At 40.2% G+C, this 21346-nt stretch overlaps 1 protein-coding gene across 1 annotated transcript in view; it reads right to left on the bottom strand.

Moving 5' to 3' along the window:
• PPM1E (protein phosphatase, Mg2+/Mn2+ dependent 1E) overlaps positions 1–21070 on the bottom strand; it is a 56384-nt gene extending 35314 nt beyond the window's left edge. Inside the window, exon 1 of the mRNA XM_027903344.1 lies at positions 21056–21070. Within this exon, the coding sequence (XP_027759145.1) occupies positions 21056–21070 (15 nt within the window). The remainder of the gene's footprint in view (positions 1–21055) is intronic.
• Positions 21071–21346: the final 276 nt, after the last annotated feature.

Genomic DNA, 21346 nt, shown 5'->3' with positions numbered 1-21346 from the left:
CACCAAAACAACACACTGGAAAAAACCCAAGGGCAACAGACCACAAAGTTCACTTTATGGACCCAATGACTCCTAAATTCACTCTGGAAAGAAAACCATTTTCAGTGCAGCCCATCCATCACCCCCCCAGCTCAGGAGCTTTTTTACTCCCTGCAGGGCAAAGTCTCTTCATTCTTGTTCTGTCATTTTAAACTACAGAAGGGAACAAATCACACACCCAAGACTACTGCTGGGTTTTTTTTTTTCATTCATTCTTAGACCAAATTTTTAAATCATTTTGTGGCTGGGAACTCTGAACTCAAGCATCTGAACTGTGCTGACAGTAATGGTGTGGTTAAAACCACTAAACTCTTCATTTATGTACACCTGTATGGGAATAAACAAAAACCAAGCAATATTCACATAGATGTAACCACAGAAAGAGATTGAACCGCACCAATTTACTAGAATGAACTTTGGCTCAATGATTCCATGCTCTTGCTAGCACCTTTAGCCCCAAATACCTGTCAAACTCACTAATATTCCATAAGTAAAATTTAGAAATACAAACATGGATCTTATCAGGGTCTAAAAAAACTTTTTTTTTTTTTTGGGGGGGGGGGTGGGGGGGAAATCCAGGTAAAGGAAAATTCATATGATTGTTCAAACTGAAGGATTTTACCTCAATTTGTGAGAATATTCACAGAAAGCCACCCCGTGCTTTTCCAGTATTTTTTAGCAACACACACACACACACACACAAAGCCAAGTCTCTACATCTTTAAGAGCACGAGATTGCCACAATAAAACACTTATTTTTTTAACACATCTCTATTTGACCCACTGCATTTCAGGAAATACAGTTTAAAATTCTCATGTGCAGGGAACATTCCCTGGTGGTTGCCTGGTCAGCAGCTCCACTGCCACTTGTGAGCCAGGAGAAGGATAATTGCACCAAAGCACCTGGGGAAATGGTCCCAAAATATGCATTTTCCTTTGGGCCAAGTGGGAGCAGGGTTTTAGAAGCAGCAAAGGGGTCTCCCTGTGACCCCCTGTCTCTGCTGCACTTATATTTTTGGAGCAGAGAAGCAGTTGCAATCTCTGCCATAAATGATACAATGCACTGATTTATCCCTAATTAAGGACGAAGTAGAGAAGCAACATTTGATTGTTATTTACCTTTCGACATCTGCTGGCCTCTTTCAAATCCAGTGATTTGAAAGACGAGAAGAAACCTCACTAATTGCTCTCAGAGCTGTGTGAAGAGTTCAGGCTTTCTGTTTCTGGGTTTTTGTAGGGAAGAGCTATGTTTCAGATGTAGTGTGTGTTGCTATGGTAATTATTATTTTACTGAATGATATACATTCAGAACTGATTTCATATTGTCAGACAGCAATTAAACAGATTAGACTGTGTATACTCACAGTCCTGAAACACTTCCAATTTGTTTTAAATGTTAGGGCATGTGAAAAACACTGGCCTGGAGAGTGAAACACCAATTCCAGTTCCAGATGAACAGGTTACCTCTTACCTCCTCAGTGGTCCATTCACAGGCCAGAGACACTGCAGGACACTGGGGGGGCCTCAGTTCAGACACTGTCTCTCTGCCTCCTCATCTCCTGCAGACTTGAAATCTCTCATCTTTCCAGATGGCCAGAGCAGCAGCTACAGTAACTACCCCAAATTGAACTTTCCATCTTCCATTATTACCGTGCCTGTCAGAGGAAGTTTTTGGTTGCCGACCACCGAGAAAACCTGCTAAGTGGAAATAAATGATTGTCCTCATCCTGCAGTGCCTTCTGCCACCACCCAAGCTCTGAAAGCACCGGCTGCATCCTGGTTTTGTCACCAGGACATCTGTACAACAGAGCCAAAGCATGAAGCACTCAAACCTATCATCCATCCCAGGCCCAACAAGTACTTCAGACTGACAGTCATTTCCAGATTTATCCACCCCTCTCAGGTAGAACTGAAGGGGGCAAAAGCAGCTGAGGGAGAAAAACAGGAAGCAACATGATTTAATCTTCCTGAGAGGTTCTAAGTGTGTCAGAGTAACAATGTTCCCACGAGATGAAAACGATGCTAAAATTTGTGTAAACCAAAACCACGAAACCCTTTGGGATTTCATTTGCTGTGTCTTAGCTTGGCAGAGGAAGAAATGATAGAGGCCAGGATAGGAAATCAAGAAAGCTCAGGCTTGTGCCCAGCTTTAATACAGCCTTTCTTTGGTAAATCCATCAACTGCAGAATCCCATTTTCCCCCATGCTAAGAAATAAGACAAAATTTAATACATGTGAGCAGGGACAGTCAGGGAGATGAATGATGAGCTTGGAAACTCAGGGATGAAAAACATTGCCCAGAACAGCCAGGAAGGAAAGTCGCTGTGCAGCTTCTGAACAAAGGATAATAATCTCCAAAAGAAGAGTAAATGCAGTGTTCTGTAGGTCCATGGATGGATATATGCAATAATACAGGTAAAAATAAGGTAAATCTTTAAGCTTCATGGGGAGGGCACCTGACAGGCACAGAACAGCAAGGGAAATTACAAGAAGTTATTTAATTATCCATATATTTTCCTGGTCATTCTCCCTCTGAAGTAAGTTATTTTCCTAGGTTGACATATTACAGTTTGTGGGAGCAAAGTCAGTAAAGGGATCAGGAATGAGTCAGCAGTAGGAGGCTGCTGGGAACATTAATCTTGCAGAAAGCCAAAGGACAAGAGGAAAACAGTATCATGCCAGATCAGAGAGGATATAATGGGCACAGAGGGTCTGAAAGGTGAACAGCCTGATGGCTGCACAGAGGAACAGCAGACTGCCAGGAGCTGCTCTAGCACAGGCCAGAAACAAAGAGGAAACAAATCAGCTCAAAAAAAGGTGGAACCTTCAAAATGAGGATAAAAATAATTGTGATTCCAAAAGGAGATCATAATTTCCCCCCAAAGGACGTCACGTCATGGCAACGTGACTGGAGCAATTGTAAGGCATTTGCTGTTTCTCTTGGTGATAAGGAATCAACATAATCTAGTCCTTTGGTACTGGCATTTCAGGCAGTTCACAAAGGACCTGGAATTCAGCCAGGAAAGTCTTGACTTATCTTTTTGTCCCAGTTCCCGACCCCGTGAATAGTGGGGGCTTTGTGTGCCATCAGCAGCTTGCTGAAGCATCCAGGTTGTTCACAATAGTACTCAAAAGTACTACCCAAAAATCACTAGAGCAATAAAGGCTTTTTTTATGTCTTTTGGCTCAAGCTGTCAGGTTTGCAAAATACACTGTGCTGGGTATTCCTGACATATGGTCAGAATAATTTGGTTTGTTTTCTTAAATACAACCTCGTTTTAAGGCAAATTTACTGTGTGAGAGCTATGGAGGGGGAAAGGATGCAAAATGAGCCAGTGTTCAGTTCCAAGGGAACTTATAATACACGTTGAATTTTAATAGGTACTGAACCTGTCTGCTGGGCTTAATACTCAGGCTAATTATGACTAAACCAAAATGGTGGTTCTTTCCCTTTCTGATGCGTCAGAGAAAATTTGGTGTTGTCTGGAGGGAACAGGGAAATACAAACAAGGGCATCACATTCTGACCAGCAGCTGCCAAAAGAGCCTGAAAAAAAGAACCTTAACTGTAATGCCTGCATCTGGAAAAGAATGCAAGTGGTTAACTAGTGGCAGGATGCCACAATATGAGGTTGGTAAAGCTCATAATCCTCAGCTTTCCAAAAGGGCCACAACATTAAAATTCGGTGGTAAAGGAACAGATCGTTCTTTAGGACCACACTGGCAGCTGAAGGGAGAGTCCCAAGTGTCCCCAACTTTGCCCTTAAAATGGTTCTAGCAACGTCCTTCAGCCTTTGCCTGGTTAACTCACAATTAGCATGTGTGAGGCTGAGCTAAAAGTTATTTTAGGAGCCAACTGGAAAGGAGATTCAGCCTTTTTAAAAATGGAATTGTTTTCTATGGTTTAAGACTGTTTCCATGGAGAGACCACAGCACATGAACATCTTTAGGCCAAGTGCTTTGCTGCAGGCTTATCTGAATGAAAGCACCACAGGAGGAAGGATAATTGAGGCCAGTTGTTTAAAATTCATGGGCCTCCTCCTCTACTTAACTCAGGAGCAGTTTATTTTCATTATTTTGATCTGTTAACCATTTAAAAGTTAAACAGTGCTAAACACGTCTCTTAAGTGACACATCTTAATATAATATTTACTCAGGGTAGAATAAACTTAGTTGCAACAATGTCATGCTATTGGGTGACGGTGGCAAAGTGGCAAAATTACCCTGTGGATGAATGTAAAGGGATGCAGAAGGGGGAAAAAACATCCATCCTAAATTCACATACAAAACAGTGGGCTCTGAACTATGGCCACTTGGGAGAAGCATTCTTCTAAGGTATAATAAATAGGCCTATTAAAAAGGCAGTTTACTCTTCACTAAAGGAAAATAAAGCAAGTAGAATGGTGGTAGTTATTGGGAACAGGAACGTTGTTATATTACTTTATAAACCCTGAGTGTGCAGCATGAATATTATCTCTGATTGGGATCTCAGTTCAGCTTCTCTCCTTACAGCTTCCCCTCCCAACACACACACACACACACACAGACAAACAAGAAAAAGTACACACAAGGCAATAAAAAAAAAGATGAAAGGAATGGAACAGCTGCTCTTTCAGGAAGAATTAAGAGTTTATATTGTTTAAGAAAGTTCCTTGAATGGAAGACCAGCAGTATACTGGATATGCTGTGTGCTCTTGCACACCCTCACAAGGCAAATCCAAAATTCAACCTTCCCCCCCCCCAAATGCTAATAGGAAATTAGCAGAAAAAAAAAAAGTTTGGGGTCCAAGAGGTAATGTTTAAACTTGAATAGCTGAAAGACATTTATCTAAGTCTGGAGAACATTTTGAGAGGTTAAAAAATGTCGTGTCCCCCCTCTGTGCTCAGCCCACCACGTGAATGGCTGGGTCAAGCCGTGTTTCACGCAGTGCAATCATTCCTGTTGTGTGGGCTGTGTTGGACTCAGCTGCACTGGCAGGGCTCCTTCCCTGCACTGTCAGCTCACACTCCACTCCAGGGTGCTCAGCTGCAGCTCTCGTGAACCTGGGTGGGATCCTGTGGGCCTTTTCCACTCAGGGATGTTATGGGATGCAGCCCATTTATGGTGGCATCAAACTAGGGCAGTCAGCACAGCGAGAACTTAGCACAGTTACACTTGCATGGTCACATCCCATCCCAGGAAAATTAGGGTCAAAACATTCAGCTGTATTTCCAGTTTTTGCTAAAGGAAGACGATCAGCTGAACCAGCTCCCAGTTCAGCATGAGAGCCCTCACCTTCTGTTTTCATTTACTGCACCACGTTGTTTGTCCTGGGCCTGGGTTAGGAGGACACCTGCACACTTCTCCTAAGTCAGAAGGGTCATTTAAAATGTGAATGGAAGGAGAAGGACAGGAGGAAAATCTCCTCTGGCAAGGCAGGCTGTTGCCACTGGTTCTGCCTTCGCTCCTGGCTCTGCTGTTCATGATAAATGTTCGTGCCGGGCTCTGAGGACTGAGCACCAAAGCAGACAGGCTGAGGCTCAGAAGACAATAGCTGAGCCTGGGAACATTTTCTATAGCTAAAGAAATCCCATTTAATATCAGAACATTTACCTTTGACATCAGAACCTCTGTATACACGAGAGGAACAATTTACACTGACATTTTCCGTAGCAATCCTCTTTTCCATTACAAATGCATCATGTTCTTTCCATTCTTATGCATGAAGAATAATGACCTTAAAAGTAACATTTCAATTTACAGGAAATTTTAACTAGTACAATCATCATACCCGAAGGAATATGACATTGAAGTATTATTCTCTTGAACTTTGCAAAGCACAGCAAGATATCAACACAAATAACAAACCCTTCACTGATTTAACACTTAGACACTGTGGTGAGGTATTTTTGCAAGTAAAGGTTAATTTGCTTCTCCCTGCACAAACAATATTGATGATTAACAAGCAGTCCATATTCCCTCACTCAAACCAAATTTCCTGGGGATGAACAACACTACAGAGAAGCAAAATTACCAGATTTTGACCGGACTCTTTGACCTGCATTTCTTGGACTAACGTGAAAGCATCTCGTTAAGATGCAAGCAAGCAGCCCATGTGAGAGGAATTCCAGCCTACCAATTGCCTTTGTAATTCCCTGTATTATGACAAACATTTCCAAACACTGGCAGGCATTTTCTAACCACCACCTGCAGATTTGCACATTATGCATAGGTCAAGATCCCTGTTTTACTACCAATATACAGAATAATAGATACAGTAGCCCTTTTATTTTCCTTTAGAACAGAAACCAGTCTGTGGAGAACACAGGTGAACAAGGACACTGATGAGCCACAAAAGTCCTGTCAGCCACAGTCCTGTAAACAAAATGTGTCAGCAGAAGAAAAATGGAAATGTTCATGTATTTTACTTCTTGAAATTCTGGATGTGATTCCGCTGTTTTATTGCATCTCTGGGGATAAACTCAAAAAACAGACAGGCTTGCTTTGTCATGTTTCTTCTCTGGAGGATTTTGAAAAAGAACCTATTTGCACCAGTGAAGGTTGAAAAACTCTGAATCAACAGTGAGTGACACGCTCAGCTTGCTCCCTGCTCCAAAACAAGAGTAACAAGAAGGTACTGTATCTTTTATCCAACTGAAGCCAATACCCCCAGTGGATTTTACAGACTTGCAAATATATTTATGATGCCTCATTAGCTTGGCATGATGAATAAACTCCATCAATCAACATTTATTTTACTAGATTTAACTGCTATTACCCTTGAGTTAAAAAGGAAATGAAGAAAAGTGTAGGCTTGTAGGGGCTGTTTGCCCAAGGGCTTTGTTAAGGGAGAGCAACAACCAAAAAAAATTATAGAATCATTTAGGTTGGAAAAGACTTTTAAGGTTGAGCCTGGCCATTCCCCAGCACTGCCAAGTCCACCACTAAACCCTGTCCCCCAGTGCCACATCCACACATCCTTTAAATCCCTGCAGGGATGGTGACTCAGCCACTTCCCTGGGCAGCCTGTTCCAGTGCTTGATAATCCTATTGGTGTCAAGAGGGTTCTTTTGTTTCTGAAGGGGGAAGAAGAATTATTCATCTGCTTTAACTGTTCTTGTCAACAGACACGTCTTGCAGCCAGGGAAGGGGGTAAGGTAAAGTTAACGGGAGCTGCACCCAGAGAGCTGAAAGTCATGAGCAGCTACTGGTTTGGCAAGGAGCTGAGATGACAGGGATTGGTGACATGGCTCTGGTTCTTCATGTGCCACTGTCACTGCCACGTAAATCACCAGCATGAGTGCCAGGGGTATGAAATTTTAGATGAGCACAGACTAGGGAAGGGGGAGCAGAAACTGCAAGAACCCCTGAGCAAAGCCCCTCTACTGCAGCTGGCAGAGATTGCTCTGAGATTTAACACAGGACTTCGTTTTCAGACTGAAACAACAGTCCCTGTCAGCCCTAAATTAAACTATATTTATTTACAGAGCCTGTGCGTGCACATCTGTGTGTGCATGCCTCTAAAGATAAAACAGCAAGCAGACAGATGTTGATTCATGGAGAGTTAGAATTAAAATAGCCTCCTTGCTGATTACACCATTCAGCACCAGGCTGTTTTGTCCTATTGGATGTTATTTTTTCTTTGCTGAATGCTACAACACTGTCTCATCTCCAATGTACTTTAATAATGCCACAAAGGTACTAATTGACCAGAACATTCCAACAGCGTGTATATTAAGACTCCCATCATGCAAAAAAACCAACAAAATAAATTGCTAGTTTCATCTGTGCTATTTATCTGTAAATAGGTAGCTGTAATCCCAAAATCTCTCTATATCCCAATCCCTCTGGTTTATCTCCAATACAATACTGGAATAAACCCACAGCAAACCCTGCTTATGTTATGCCATATTAAGAGCTCAGCAGTATTTCATTAAATAGCTACATTTGCTTTGTTTGAGATTACAAACCCAGATCTCCCTCTTTCTGGCAATCCATAATCCATGATATTTGGCACTTTATCAACAATTCCAGACTTGGAAGGATTATAGATGTGCTGACAGTTAAGGGGAGTTAGTTCTCTGCCCAAGATAGATAAGTAGCATGTACTCTTTGATAAGTCCTATCAGAGCCCCACTCTGACAGGAATTCCTTCATGGAATGCCACTAAATCTTAGGCCATGAAGCTCATTAAAGGCGCTGCCATTTGTCCCACTGGAGCCTGAGCTCCCCTGCCCCCAGTAAATATATTCCAGTTCTTTCCCCCAGCTACATCCACACTGTTTTATGTTCCAGATTCAAAAGAAGTGTCTGGGCTTCGTGGGGCTGGGAGGGGGAGAAGATGGAAGGCTTTTGTGAGAGCACACAGAGATCCAGCCCGGTTAATCTGGTTATCCGTAAGAGGAAAAGCTGTCCCGTGGCTCTGTGGCAGGGGAAGGAGCCGTGTGGTGGAACACAAACACCTTATTCTGTTTGTAAGCATTTAATTCCCACCATTTGCACGGAGTTACCCTGTGAAAGAAGTTGTTGTAGGAACACTGCTGTTGGGGGGGGGTTCAATCTCAGCTCTTTAGTCGCAATGAGCCTTCTCAGTGCCAGGTTTTTCCAATATAATTACCCACATATGCACACACACGCAGAGCACGAGGATCCATGCCAGTACCGTTCAGGAGGAGCAGATCTAAGCTGACTGAACATTATTCTGCCAGAGGAGTATCACAATAGCTTCTGCAGAATTTGGTCATACTTGTATTCGCTTAACTGGATACTCCACCATCACAAAATCCATTTGGAAATCTCCTCCTGTCTCCAATATAATTGGTGAAATAACAGAGCAGGAGCAGCCAAAGCCTTCCTGTGCGTGTAACGAAGGTCTCGGATCAAACACCCCAACAGATTCATTTAAAATAAGTGTATTCTAATTTCCTAGATTATTACCTGCCAAAGCTCAGTGGGTGGTCTCTGAAGGCCTACGCTGACAGGAATCCCAGGTTCTTAGAATCCTGTCATATCTGTCTGCAGCCACCCCCTCAATGTTTCCAGTTTCCCTTCTCCTGCTTCTGAAAGTAATTCCCTTGGTAGCTGTCACATTCAGATATTGGGATACAGCCCTCCCGCTGCACTTTCGGATTCCAGCTGAACCCGACTGTCAAGTTCCCTCACAGAAAGTGAGTACAACCCACTCCAGAGCCTTGAGATTCATTTGCCTCGTGCTAATGAAAGTCAATTTCTAATTTCAGCCTTAATTGTGATCGATAGGGCTTGAATGAAACTCCTGCAGACAAGCAGGGAGAGCGGTGATAGGTGGAATTCACACCCCCTGTGGCTGTAAAGGATTATGTGCCACCCACATTGGATTCTGCAGGTTCAGCTGTTTTTCAGAAATGGGGAGGTGACAGCCCAGAGCATCATCAGGGGAGCAAAAAGTTGGAGAGCCCAGTAAAAACTGGGAATGGGTTTAGAGTCAAACCAGCTTTCAACCACATATTAGCTGGATTTCCATAAAAAGGCATTCCTTAAGGTGCCTCAGATAGTTTACTGAGAGAAGTTTATTCCCTACAGGTGTCAAGGCCCAACTTCTGCCTGAGCCATCACCTCTGACTCTCCACTCCCTCTTTTATACCCCAGGGATATAAATCACCTTAGAGCGTGTAGAGCTTATTTATGTCCACACAGTGTTCTCTGAGACACAACTGGGAGGAAAACTCTCCAGTTCTCCTGCATGCTGAACTCAGAACAAACCAAACCAGCACACGTACACACACTAACACATCACTTAACTGATTTGATAGCTTTTTACAAGCTTACAATCATGTTATTTTTAACTAAGGAATCTAATTTGGTCTTAGTGGTGACCATAAGCAAGCTTGTTTGCTTCCTTGGCTACAGCTAAAAGCTGTCCTTGACAGGAGCTGAGCTGTGTATTTGTGTGCTTTTTATTTTATTATTGAACACCAAGGCTTGGCCAATAGTTTGCAGAGATAAAATAATCTAAAAGATATTTCCAAGCGTGATATCAAGGGTAACGCTTCCTGAAGGGCTTTGTTGCTGTTGCCATTTTTCGGAGACTTTCCCAGTTTGTTGTTCCCACCGGTGTTACGAGAAGGGCAGCAATTTTAGACACTTGAGTGTAAAATTTGGTTATCATGTCGCTTACCCTTGCACTCAGTGAGACTGAGCAGCTTGTATTTGCTACTCATACAACACTAGTAGTGTCTGCTGCTTTCACAGATAGTACTAGAAAGGTTTTAGAACCACACACAGGAAGCATCAGGAAAAATGACAGTAGAATTAATCAGACTCGCATCCAGCTACCAGGGCTGGTTTAAAAACACTGCCTTATCACGCATGTATTTTTGTTTTTCTCAGATTACGATTATAACAAATGAATAATTAACCTTTGCAAGCAAATACAGAGAGTGGCATCATCCTCATACAATTAACTATATTCACACAACAGAGACGTGTAAACTATATTTGCATCCAGGAGGTGGAAAAAACAGATGAATCTGAGGAGCAAAAGAATGCTTGTGAAAAGCCTTTTTTTTTTTTTTTTTACAGGATATCCAAGCATGTAGGCTGGAAAAAGAATTTGGAAGATATAAATACACTTAATATAGCTGCAAACTCTTGATTTTGTTATTAGGTCAACATATCACTCCACCTTTCAATTCTGCCAGTGACAAGCCGGGTACGAGATCTCCTCCACAGGAGAAAGAACAAATCCAATAACTCCCAATTCCTCTTACATATCAGAAAGAACAAATCTACTAATTGCCAATTCCATCCCAATTGATGTATTTTGGCAGGCTGGAATTAGCAGATTAGTTGCAGTCTTTGACCTTGGAAGCAAAGAGCATTGTCCTCCTGACAATCTGCAGCAAGAAGCAACCAAAGTTCATCAGCACCAGTTTCTGGGGTAATTTGCCATGTCAATGTACTTGTGTTTGCGGTGAGACTTCTAGATGGCCGTAAATTCTTATTTCTCATTTTATAAAACAGCAACAGGAACCGATAGAGAACGATAGATTTCTCTTTCCAAACTGCTCCTGGAAATACAAAAGCACCTACAGGCGGGTTGATCACAGAAACATCAGCTGGACAGAACCATTTGGACCTTCTATTTACCTTCCCAAACTTCCTCTGTCATGCAAGAAACACTTAACAGTGGTAAAAGAGAAGGGTGAAACCTGAGGAAAAATACAACCCTATAAAACCACATTAAGATATTTAAGCTGTCGCACCAGAGTTACTTCTGACAGATGATCGAATAAATAAGTGAATTTGGTTTGGAAAAAATGTGCCGTTTTCACCAAGGAATCGAACGGAATGTGCAGTTTTTCACCTTGGAGAGGGAGGAAAAGCATCAGTCTGTTAGTTTTTATTGATTTCAGCTGCCCAGACTTTAAATGGAACTGATGAGGTTATTAGGCTCAATCAGTGTTTTCCTGATGTTTAAACACAGCCTGTTAGGTCTGAAGCTGGCAGGTAACTGCAGGAGAGAGCAGGCCAGCAGTCCCTTTTAAACGGTTTTAGCTGAGCTGATGTTTCAGAAGGTCTAATTACAATTTTACTTTTTTAATTATCTGTTTTCCTTTGACACTGGCTCTGTTACGTTTTCTCATTCTGCCCCCCCTGTTCTTGAAGTGCTAATTGGTGATTTCTGTGTCTGTTAAAAACAAAGCCCACTTGGATTTCCTCTCAGTTTTGAGAGGAATCTTCTGCACTGACAGATCCCACCTGATCTTTGCTCACAGGTTAAACCCCCCAGCAAAACCCCAAAATTGTACAGTGGGTGCAATCGTGGCCCAAAGGAAGCACTGGAGAATTACGGCACAGTTTCGTCCCTTGATCCCAGCTTGTGAATTTTCATGGCCAGTCTTGCAGTTTTTTGTGTTTTACTTCAGGTTTCAACTATTTGAGACAAGCAAGTGCTTTCAAATTTCAGATTATTCTTTTTTTTTTTTTTTTAATGAAAGTTTCCAAGTTTCTTGATTCCAAAGTAAAAGTTTAAAATGTTTCTAAGCATCTTTTTCAGAAGCAAGACCAACACCAGGTGTTTTTTTTTTTTCCCCACAATTATTTTAGATTTGCATCAGTTGTATCAGTTTGAGCCAAACTGCGATACGATGATCACTTGGTTTGGCGGCACTTTCTACTTCACCTTTTCTTTTGCATATTCTGGTTGCAGGAAGTGGCATTTTTTTTAATGTCATTTTTGTGTGGCACTTTTCCAGAGGCACAAGAAAAGCACATGTCAAACAAGACTCCTAACTGGATTTTGATTTGTAGCAGCAGCACAATATAATTATAATTTAATTTTTAACTACAGAAAGACACAAGAACTCCTTGAAAAGGGCAGAGAGTGGGGAGAAAAGATTAAGAATGAGAAGAATTTTCTTAAGGGGAGAAGAATTTTTCATTGTTTACTTTTAAACCAAAACTGACTTGCTCTTTTCTTTTTTTCCTCCCTCCTATAAATTTTTCCAACCTCCTGCCCTGCTTTATGTATTTATCCTTCCTTATTCAAAGTAAAACAAATCATCTTCCTCAAAATAAAGGATAAATATAGAGTAAATTAATTAACTCAGTTGTGGAACATAAGGGTTTATGAATCTGGAGGATGTGTTAGTTTATTCTTGGATTTAAAAGCAGCAATTTTTGAGGGTCATATCCTGTGCCTTTTTACTCAGCCCAGACCTCCTTTGACATAACTTGGAAGTTCCTGACATGCAAAAAAATGTGAATTACCATCCACACACACTGTCTAGGCTGGCATTTTCCTGAAAGTTTCCATATTTATTGTTGCTGCCAATATTACTACGAGGGTTTAACACCTCGGAATGTTTTCTATTCTATCTGCCAGACAGCCACAGGCAAAAAGAACAGCGTCATACCTTCTTCCCCACTAAAAGGAGACAGTTGAATTATTTCATCAGGCTTTCCAAAAAACCTCTGAGTGCAGCCTGAAGCAGCTCCCTGCAAAGCATTTGTAACTGGTACCAAGATATTAATAGCAAACCACATGAAAGCAGGAGCATGAGAAAGTACCAGACCTTCTCCTAACTTTGAAAATTAAAGTTACAGCACAGCCCCAAGACCTTGCAGCGATGGCAACGCACCAACCCAGCGGGGCAGAACCAACTTTGCCACAACAAAACAGGGGTTATAAAAAAATAACTGCTGAGTTTCTCTGTTTTGCAAACCCATTTCACGGCCTGACAATGATTCTCTCAGGAATGAATGGGAGGAAGGTGGGTGGGTGACTTAGTTTGTGGTATTGTTTAATTCTTTCTTCCCCTTTCTATCTTATTTTTTTTTCATGCTACCTGATTAGCTGGTTTTCACATCTTTGCAAATGAAAAGCAAACGCCCTCAAAGTGCTTTCCTTTTTCTTTCTCTACTTCCTCAACAGATGTTCTTTGTTATCTCCTACTTCAGAAGGCATTTCTCTGAGAGTTAAAAATAAAAAATAACATCCCCCACAAGGTGTTGGTTCCAGCTTTAATATAGTATTTATTATTATTTATTTATTTATTATTTAATTATTTATTTCTGGTAAGATATACAAACATCATGGAAAAAAGAATTGCATGCCTTCATCAGTTTTCAGAGGACAACAAACTAAACTGAATCAGTTTCCATATGGTAACTCCAAACTAGCTTTTTATTAAGTAAATGATGGTTTTTTTAGTATGTAAAATATATATTCTGTAATTGGTTTTCTAAATCTATTTAACACGGAGTTACATTAACAGAAATAGAAGAACAGCCTACTAAGAAATAATGATCAAAATATTTAGAGTCCATTGCTTTCTGCATTAAATTTTGAACTAGTTAGGAGGAATTTAAGAAGGGTTTTTCAGATTTACTGTACTCTACTATATACACTGGTTCTAGGTAGTTAAAAATGCCTGTTCTTACTCCCTGCTGACAGAACTTTCTTCTTTTATCTCCCAAGACATGGGGAGAGTTTGTAAGATATGGGGGAGGGGAGAAATATTTTAGGATATTTAGTAATTTTGTAGCAGAAACTATTTTTCCTTTAATCCCCAGAGCCAGATTTAGAATTCTGTGGCTTGGCTCATGTTTTCAGAGATGACTATTGTGTGTCATAAACAGCATCAGCCCTTGTAAAAACAAAGTGAATGTGAATGGCACCCACTGGGGTTTGTGAGGTGCTAAACCAAAAGTATCCGATGATCAAAAGTGCTCTCCTAAAATTAGCACACAACATAATTAGGGAGATTGAAAGTATTCCATAGGATCATTTGGATTGTTCCTAATCAGCCAAAGAGAAAGAGTGAACACCAAGGAAAGGTGAAAGCACTTCCAGTTCGTTCTGAGGTGAACAGTGCACTGGGGAAGGGGATCTGTTGGTTAATGCAGGCTCAGTTCTCCTCTCACACATCCCACATCCCCAGCCAGGCTCCCTGGAAAAAAAAAACTCTCTCTTCCCACTTGTTTCAGTGGGAATTGCACCAGTTTCACACAGTGATGATTCTAATGCTCTGTTTGTACGGCAGACAATTATCTCCATTGATTTTATACCGTTGTACCACTGAGGTAAAAGGTTAAAGGCTCGAGAAAAGACCTCACACTTTTATTTAATCAATGCTCATTTCTACTGGGGGTACTTCCACCATCAATTCACATGCCTATGCTAAGCTCAAGATCAAATAATTCTCTTCTAAAATCTAATGGTTTGGGTATTTGAAAATTTGAATTTTTTGGAGTGCCAAGAGGAGGAGAGACTGGGTTCCTGTGACACCAGACTGATGCCTTACCCTGTGGAACACATTCCAGGGGGAAACAGAACCCAGAACACCCCAACCCCGCCATGCTCTCCAACACAGAGTGGGTCTGTCCCCAAACAAGAGTGTTCCTCCTAATCTCTAAAAATATTGGGCTTCTGACTTCTCATTACCAAATATGTAGGGTTTTACCCAGCTTTTCAGAAGAAAGGTAATAAGACAGCTCAGAGCATAAGCCTTTTGAAGACAGAGATCTTTACATATAAATATAAGGATTCAAACATGTTTGCCTCAAACACAGAGATGAGATGACAAACAGAATGACACTACTTATAATAAAACCTTAGTTTAAAATACATGTCATGCTGTGAATGTAAGCATGTACCATTAGTTTATATTAACTTATTCCTACTTTTTCTGCGGGTAGGAATTTTTCATAGTGTATCAGTCAACTGTGCCCACAGGTTTTAATAAGAACTGGATGTTTCCCTGAATTTTCAGATGATCTATTACAAGCCAATAAACCAAATATCTTATTTTTTCTAAATGTATTATGAGTTTTATCAGTGCTGTCACATAACTGAATAAAACAATCAAGCAATAGCTCACTGCACACAAATCCAGTCAGCATAGAAACCCCAAATTTCAGGTACCTGATATTTATTCTGTTGGGAAACAGAAAAAGAAAGCACAACTATTTGCTGAATTCTCAACCAGAGCACGAGAGTTTCAGCCTTCTAGAACTTCAAGTTAGGACTGTAAGTAACAGAATCGTTCCAGAAGCTGATTAATATGACATGCGGAGCCCCGTGTTTGTAACACTAACGAGGAACAACTTACCACATTCATTTCAGATCTTTGAACCTCAGTAAGAAGGTCACAGCCTGAGGTGAAAGGAACAGCCCTGCAGACAGTGCCAAGAAGTTAAAATGCCAAGGCCTATTTTTATAGGCTGCTTCTATTTTTAGCTACGTCGTGATGGAAGTACAGAGCCCATGAAAAAATCATATTCTCAAATGAGAGAAAGCACTCAGATTCTTTACTGTAAATGAAGAGCAAAAGAAGCTAAACTTGAAAAATTGTTAGGTGCAATTTAACAGACTTTACCGGATCATCAAAGGCCAGCAAAAATAGCTTCAAAATCAAATCCTCCGAGAAAATTAACTTTAAGGAGCTACCCACAATTTTACCCAATTAATCAAACACTCCTTTTCTTGTAATTACAGCCATGAGAAAGTGCAAAAGTTTCCCAGTTCAGGTTTCCCTGCACCCGAGCCCCTTTTGCCACGAGCAAAGTTTAGCAGTCAGCTTTGGAATTTTGGGGAAAAAACACAACAACCGCCAAACAAACAAAAAAACCAAACTAAAAACCAAAAAACCCATCCAACTGCTCACCAGAGCTCAGGCAGAGTTCAGGGCTGGGAGCAGCACCACAGCTCCCCTCCTTGGTTCGGTTACTCAATCAGCAGTTGCCCTTAGCTGTTTTCCATCCAATATAAACACAAACGGAGGTAATCCTGCAATCTAGTTAACTTGTTTAACTTCTGTATTAATTATAGAAGTACCCAAGGGCAGCTGCTTCCCACACACTCCTAATTTATGACTCCGATGATTACTTCTTTAGAGAATGTCTTATTAAAGGCGGGTAATGTTGTTTCTTCCTAATGAAGTACAAAGGCAGGGCAGAAATGTTGCTGTAAAACGAGTCCACGATCTGCAATCATTTTATCTCATCACGAGTGCAGTGTAACAACAAAAATCTGGAGTATTTGTTTAGTGATTTCGTTTTCAGCCAAGCCAAACATGAGGCCCTGCAGCACAACGTGTAGCAGTGACCATTTACAGTTTAGTGGAGTGCCACTGGTTACCAACATTACACATATTGTCCAGGATACATTTATTTTTACAGTCATTTGCATTATGTAATCGTGGTTGCATTGCATAAGTCAGTCTTGCAGCATGCTTCAAAGAGCATCTCATGTTTTAAGCCACTAACTCCATTTCATCCCATTTTTCACGTGTCTTTCCTAGATAGAGAGAATATTCCCAAGGAGGAAAACGAACCAAAAAAAAAAAAAAGAGCACAAACCAAATGATGTGAAGAGAGAAAAATGGTGCAGAACAGCCCGAGAATATGACAGCAAATATAGGAATAAATAATATTCTCATTATCTGTGTACTACATGCCCTGTTGCTTTTGCTTTTAATGTGATCATGTAAGCAATTTAGCAAGACAACAAAAATGAATGAGTGTACACCAGTGTTGAGGCACTGAAACTTCTACTCACACACTGCAAAACAAACTAAAAGTTTAACCTTGGCATCCAGAAAAATATATTTTTAAACCTCCTGTGAAAAGAACCACAACTAAATGGATTAGCTTTTCTTCAAAGAACGGGTGGAGAAATCCTCTGCCATTGTCAAAGGCAATTACAGTGAGGAATTTTAAGGATAAAAATATTCTGTGCCGAGTGTTTTGTGTAAAACAGAATTACTACACAAACCCTCCCAAGGAATGATGCTCATCACATCCAAAAGGCAGAGTCAAAAGCAGTTTCACCTGGTGGCAAATAAGATTTCAGTTTTATCAGTGGTTGTAGAAGGTCCAAAAAAAGAAGGAGGTGTTAGCACAGATCTAATTTTTCAATCAGTTTGCTGAAGGAGTAGCAGAATCTGTGCAAATTGCTCTTGGGTCAAAAAAAACCCCACACCTCAATCCTGGTGTGAAAAGCTGCTAACAAAATTAATTCCCTTCAATGTGTTGTACTACTAGCAACATTCACTGAAATAAAAGCACAGGAATGAATCTATTTCCATAATCTGTTCACTAAGAATGATTTTTTCAATGCTATATAAAGCAACTTCCAAGCACAGTCACCCTCGTGCCTGAAAAACTCAGCATCCTTCTAATCACAAAGTAGTAAGATTTGAAATGTCACCATACATGTTAACCATTACAAAATGTAAATCTGCAACCTAAATAGCTCGTTTCAGCCGATGTCCTTTTTTTAAAAAAAAAATGAGTATCAAAATATTTGATTTACTTCAGTGTTTTTAAAAGCGTGGGAGCGTGAACTGGATGTGTCTCAAAGGCAACGTGGAGAATCTCTCCCTGCGCAGAGCATTAGTCGTGTTTTAAAAATGTTTATTTCTAAACACCACCTATTTGTAGATTATAATGATTTCCAGGCTGAAGGGGATGAAATGTGCCCCTTTGTATGGCCAGGACGTCACCAACCTCCAGCAGATGGTTGGAGTTCCATAGCAGGCTCTTTTAAGGAGTAAAAAGGCACTAACAGCAATACCTGACTTTCTGCACACACTCCCATGAGATGATTGTGAATGTCTTTGCAGAGAAACACCCAAATCTCTTGGGTCTGACACCCAAATCCCTTGGGTCTGACATGAGCATCAACAGCCAGCCCCACAATGACCCTCAGAAGAGATTCCTGAGCTGGGAGGGGGCTCCTGTGAGACCTTCACACACCTACAACTGGCTGGGGGAAATCCCAGACTGGTTGGAGTTGGAAGGGACCTTAAAGCTCATCTCATCTCATCTCATCTCATCCCACCTCCTGCCATGGGCAGGGGCACCTTCCACTAGCCCAGGTTGCTCCAAGCTCTGTCCAGCTTGACCTTGAACACTTCTAGAGATGGGACAGCCACAGTTTCTCTGGGAATTCTGTTCCAGCACCTCACCCCCCTCACGGGGAAGAATTTCTTCCCAATATCCCAATCTAAACCTAGATTAGACTTAATATTCCTAATATTGAATCTAAGTTTAGTGTTCTCTGTCCAGTCTCATTAACCATTAGAAAATGCCCCCAACAGATGCAATCAGCATCCACTCCTGTCACTCACTGTGGGCACAGGCCAACATTATCATTTCCACTGCAAAACCTCACAAAAGATGATGAAAAAAAGCCCACCTTAAAAAGGATGGTATTTCTTTTTTGTTGGTCCTTGTGATGAATATTAGAGATGGCAAGCAGTTAATTATATTTCCTAAAAGGGCTTTGAGATTGCAATCAATGGAACAGGTGATAAAAGGCAAATTATAAAGGAGTAAAACATCAGAGCCTCTTAATTATGAGCCTGAGAAAGCCAATCTAGAATCATCTACAAATTTAAACTTGGAGAAAGCAACAACAGTGCCAGCTTTCATAGGACAGGGGTTAAGAAAGCAAGTCAAAAACATGTACATCTGCTTTTTAAAGGGAGAGAATTTCATCTCTTCACTCAGCAGTGATGGACAGCAGACAGAACACGCTGTTTGCAAGTTAAGAGCTTGCTTTATTTAAAAAAAGGATTTCTGCTCATGGAAAATTACCATGAGAAGTTCTCCTCTTTAGCTTAAAATTGCGAGTTGAGGGGTGTAACTTTCAATACCGTCCACATTTTTACATAATTCCAGTGTTAAAAGGCTGAGCCTGTGTTGCCTCTCTTGATTTTTCATAGCAAGACTGTGGGAAAGATACAAACCTAAACAAAAATATTTTCTTTCTTTAATACAAAGGAAGTATCAATTAAAAAATCTCCCTTCAAATACTAAATTTTTTTAGACTCTGAGATATTCTGTGAATGTTGCATAGCATTCTGTGAAGAAATCTAAAGGGGCAGTGCTTGGAAGTTTTCCTTTTGATGTTCCAAGTCAGAGCAAGATATCTGCAATCCTCAGAACATCCATGTTGTCATCAGTGCCTTAGTCGAGCACTTAAGGTGGCATAACAATTAATTTTAGTTTTATTTTATTTATCATCTTTTGAAAATCTCAGCACTAGAGAAATAAATCTACTTTCTAAGCTTGTTCAAAATGGTTCTAAACAAATATTTGAAAGCAACCCATCGTATCACCAAAGCCACTGAAACTAAACCTGAACCTACAAATGATACCAACCTGGGTTTAAAAAAAAAAGAGAGAAAAAGAACAATATGCGGTTGAATTTTTCAATTTTTTTTCATTTCTAGAGCAAAAAACATGCCACAGCAAGATAAAATTGTTCTTCCTACTGACACAACTTCTGAGAGTCTGGCCCTGTCCTCTCCTGGCAACCCCAACTTTGTTGATTGGTTTTTCAGATGTCTGGGCAAGAACCAGCTTTTAAAATGCATTAGATTTAATAAAAGTATCAGGAGGAAGAGGACAGAGCGTGATATGCAACTTTGTTACATCAGGTTTGTAACTTCTTCCTTTAAAATAAGTCAGAAATGAGGTTCTACTCCTGGATCAGATGAAGCGAGGGGGTCTCGTGTCACAGATTAAGGGCTTGGTATATTTGTCTCTCCACAGAACCTATGTACATCACACATTTTTATCTTGAATAAGATGTTATAGAAGACAAACACAAATTGAACTTTCAGGCTATCAGTCAGTGTTCCACTAAAATTCCTCAAATACTCTTCTTTTTTGACTATTTTCTTCATCTGCTGTACCTCCTATTGGTGAGTTTATTCTGTGGAGGGTCACTAGGAAAGCACAAGGGACACATTTTTGGCACATTTAGGCAGATATAAAGTTTACATTAATCTAATTTTCCAAGCATATGTTATCTCTAGAACAAAAAAAAAAAAAAAAAAAAAAAAAAAAAAAAAAAAAAAAAAAAAAAAAAAAAAAAAAAAAAAAAAAAAAAAAAAAAAAAAAAAAACAGGAACTGGAAATCTCAAAGGGGAATATGAGTCTTTTGGAAAAGAGCAGGAAAAGCTCATAAATAAAAACTCTTTGATCCTGATACACAGCGGCACAAAACCATTATATTTCTTCATGATTGGCAATATGATCTCATTTCTGGGATGGTCTTACTTCCCTCAAAAAGATCTAAAGCTCTGTGCCTAAAATAGCTGAAAAACAGCTGTTGGATTTTTCACAGCAATGGGTTTTATCCTCATGCTACATATAATGCAAACCAGTCATTTGACTAATATATAGTTGCAGAATTACAGAATTACAGAATGCCTTCACAGTATAATCCCTCTTGCTAATGACAAACCAATAAAATATTCCCCTTCACAGGAGTTTTCAAGTGCTTTTTGTTTGTTTGTTTGTTTGTTTTTGTTTTTAACACTATCATAACCATTTGACATAAAAGTAGCTTTAATGATATGCAGGAAGTTTCCCTTCTCTGGAGTCATCTGACCAGTCCAGCCCTTGGCTGTGAAAGGTGAAAACATTCTACTTTTGCCTGGTTTATAGTCTTGTCACAGCTTTAAGTTTCTCTGGTGAACTAGAGAGGGTACTAAAAATACTATACCTTACCTGAAGAAGAGTTTTGCATACTTGCACTTACCTCAAATTTCACCATCATTCAAGAAAAACCTATTTCAGTTTAGCTCTTTGTCTTAGAAGTTATCAGATTCAGTTTATATTTTAAATGTTTTAAAGAATTACTCTGCAGTTATCTTAGCTAGATAGATATAAATCAATTTCTGTCACTCTTCAGTTAAAAAATATTCACCTACTCTTTGAAAATGAATTTTCTAGACATTGATAAAATTATTTAAGCCTTTGGAAAACAAGTTTCTTGTAACGTGATCTCCCACTCCCTTAATTTTGAAATGGACATTGTATTTTGCCTACA

The sequence above is a fragment of the Empidonax traillii genome, unplaced genomic scaffold (genome assembly GCF_003031625.1).
Source record: "Empidonax traillii isolate 1590-97213 ecotype Southwest subspecies unplaced genomic scaffold, ASM303162v1 scaffold957:size654520, whole genome shotgun sequence".
Lineage (NCBI taxonomy): Eukaryota > Metazoa > Chordata > Aves > Passeriformes > Tyrannidae > Empidonax > Empidonax traillii.
This window is presented reverse-complemented; position numbering and strand designations above follow the sequence as displayed.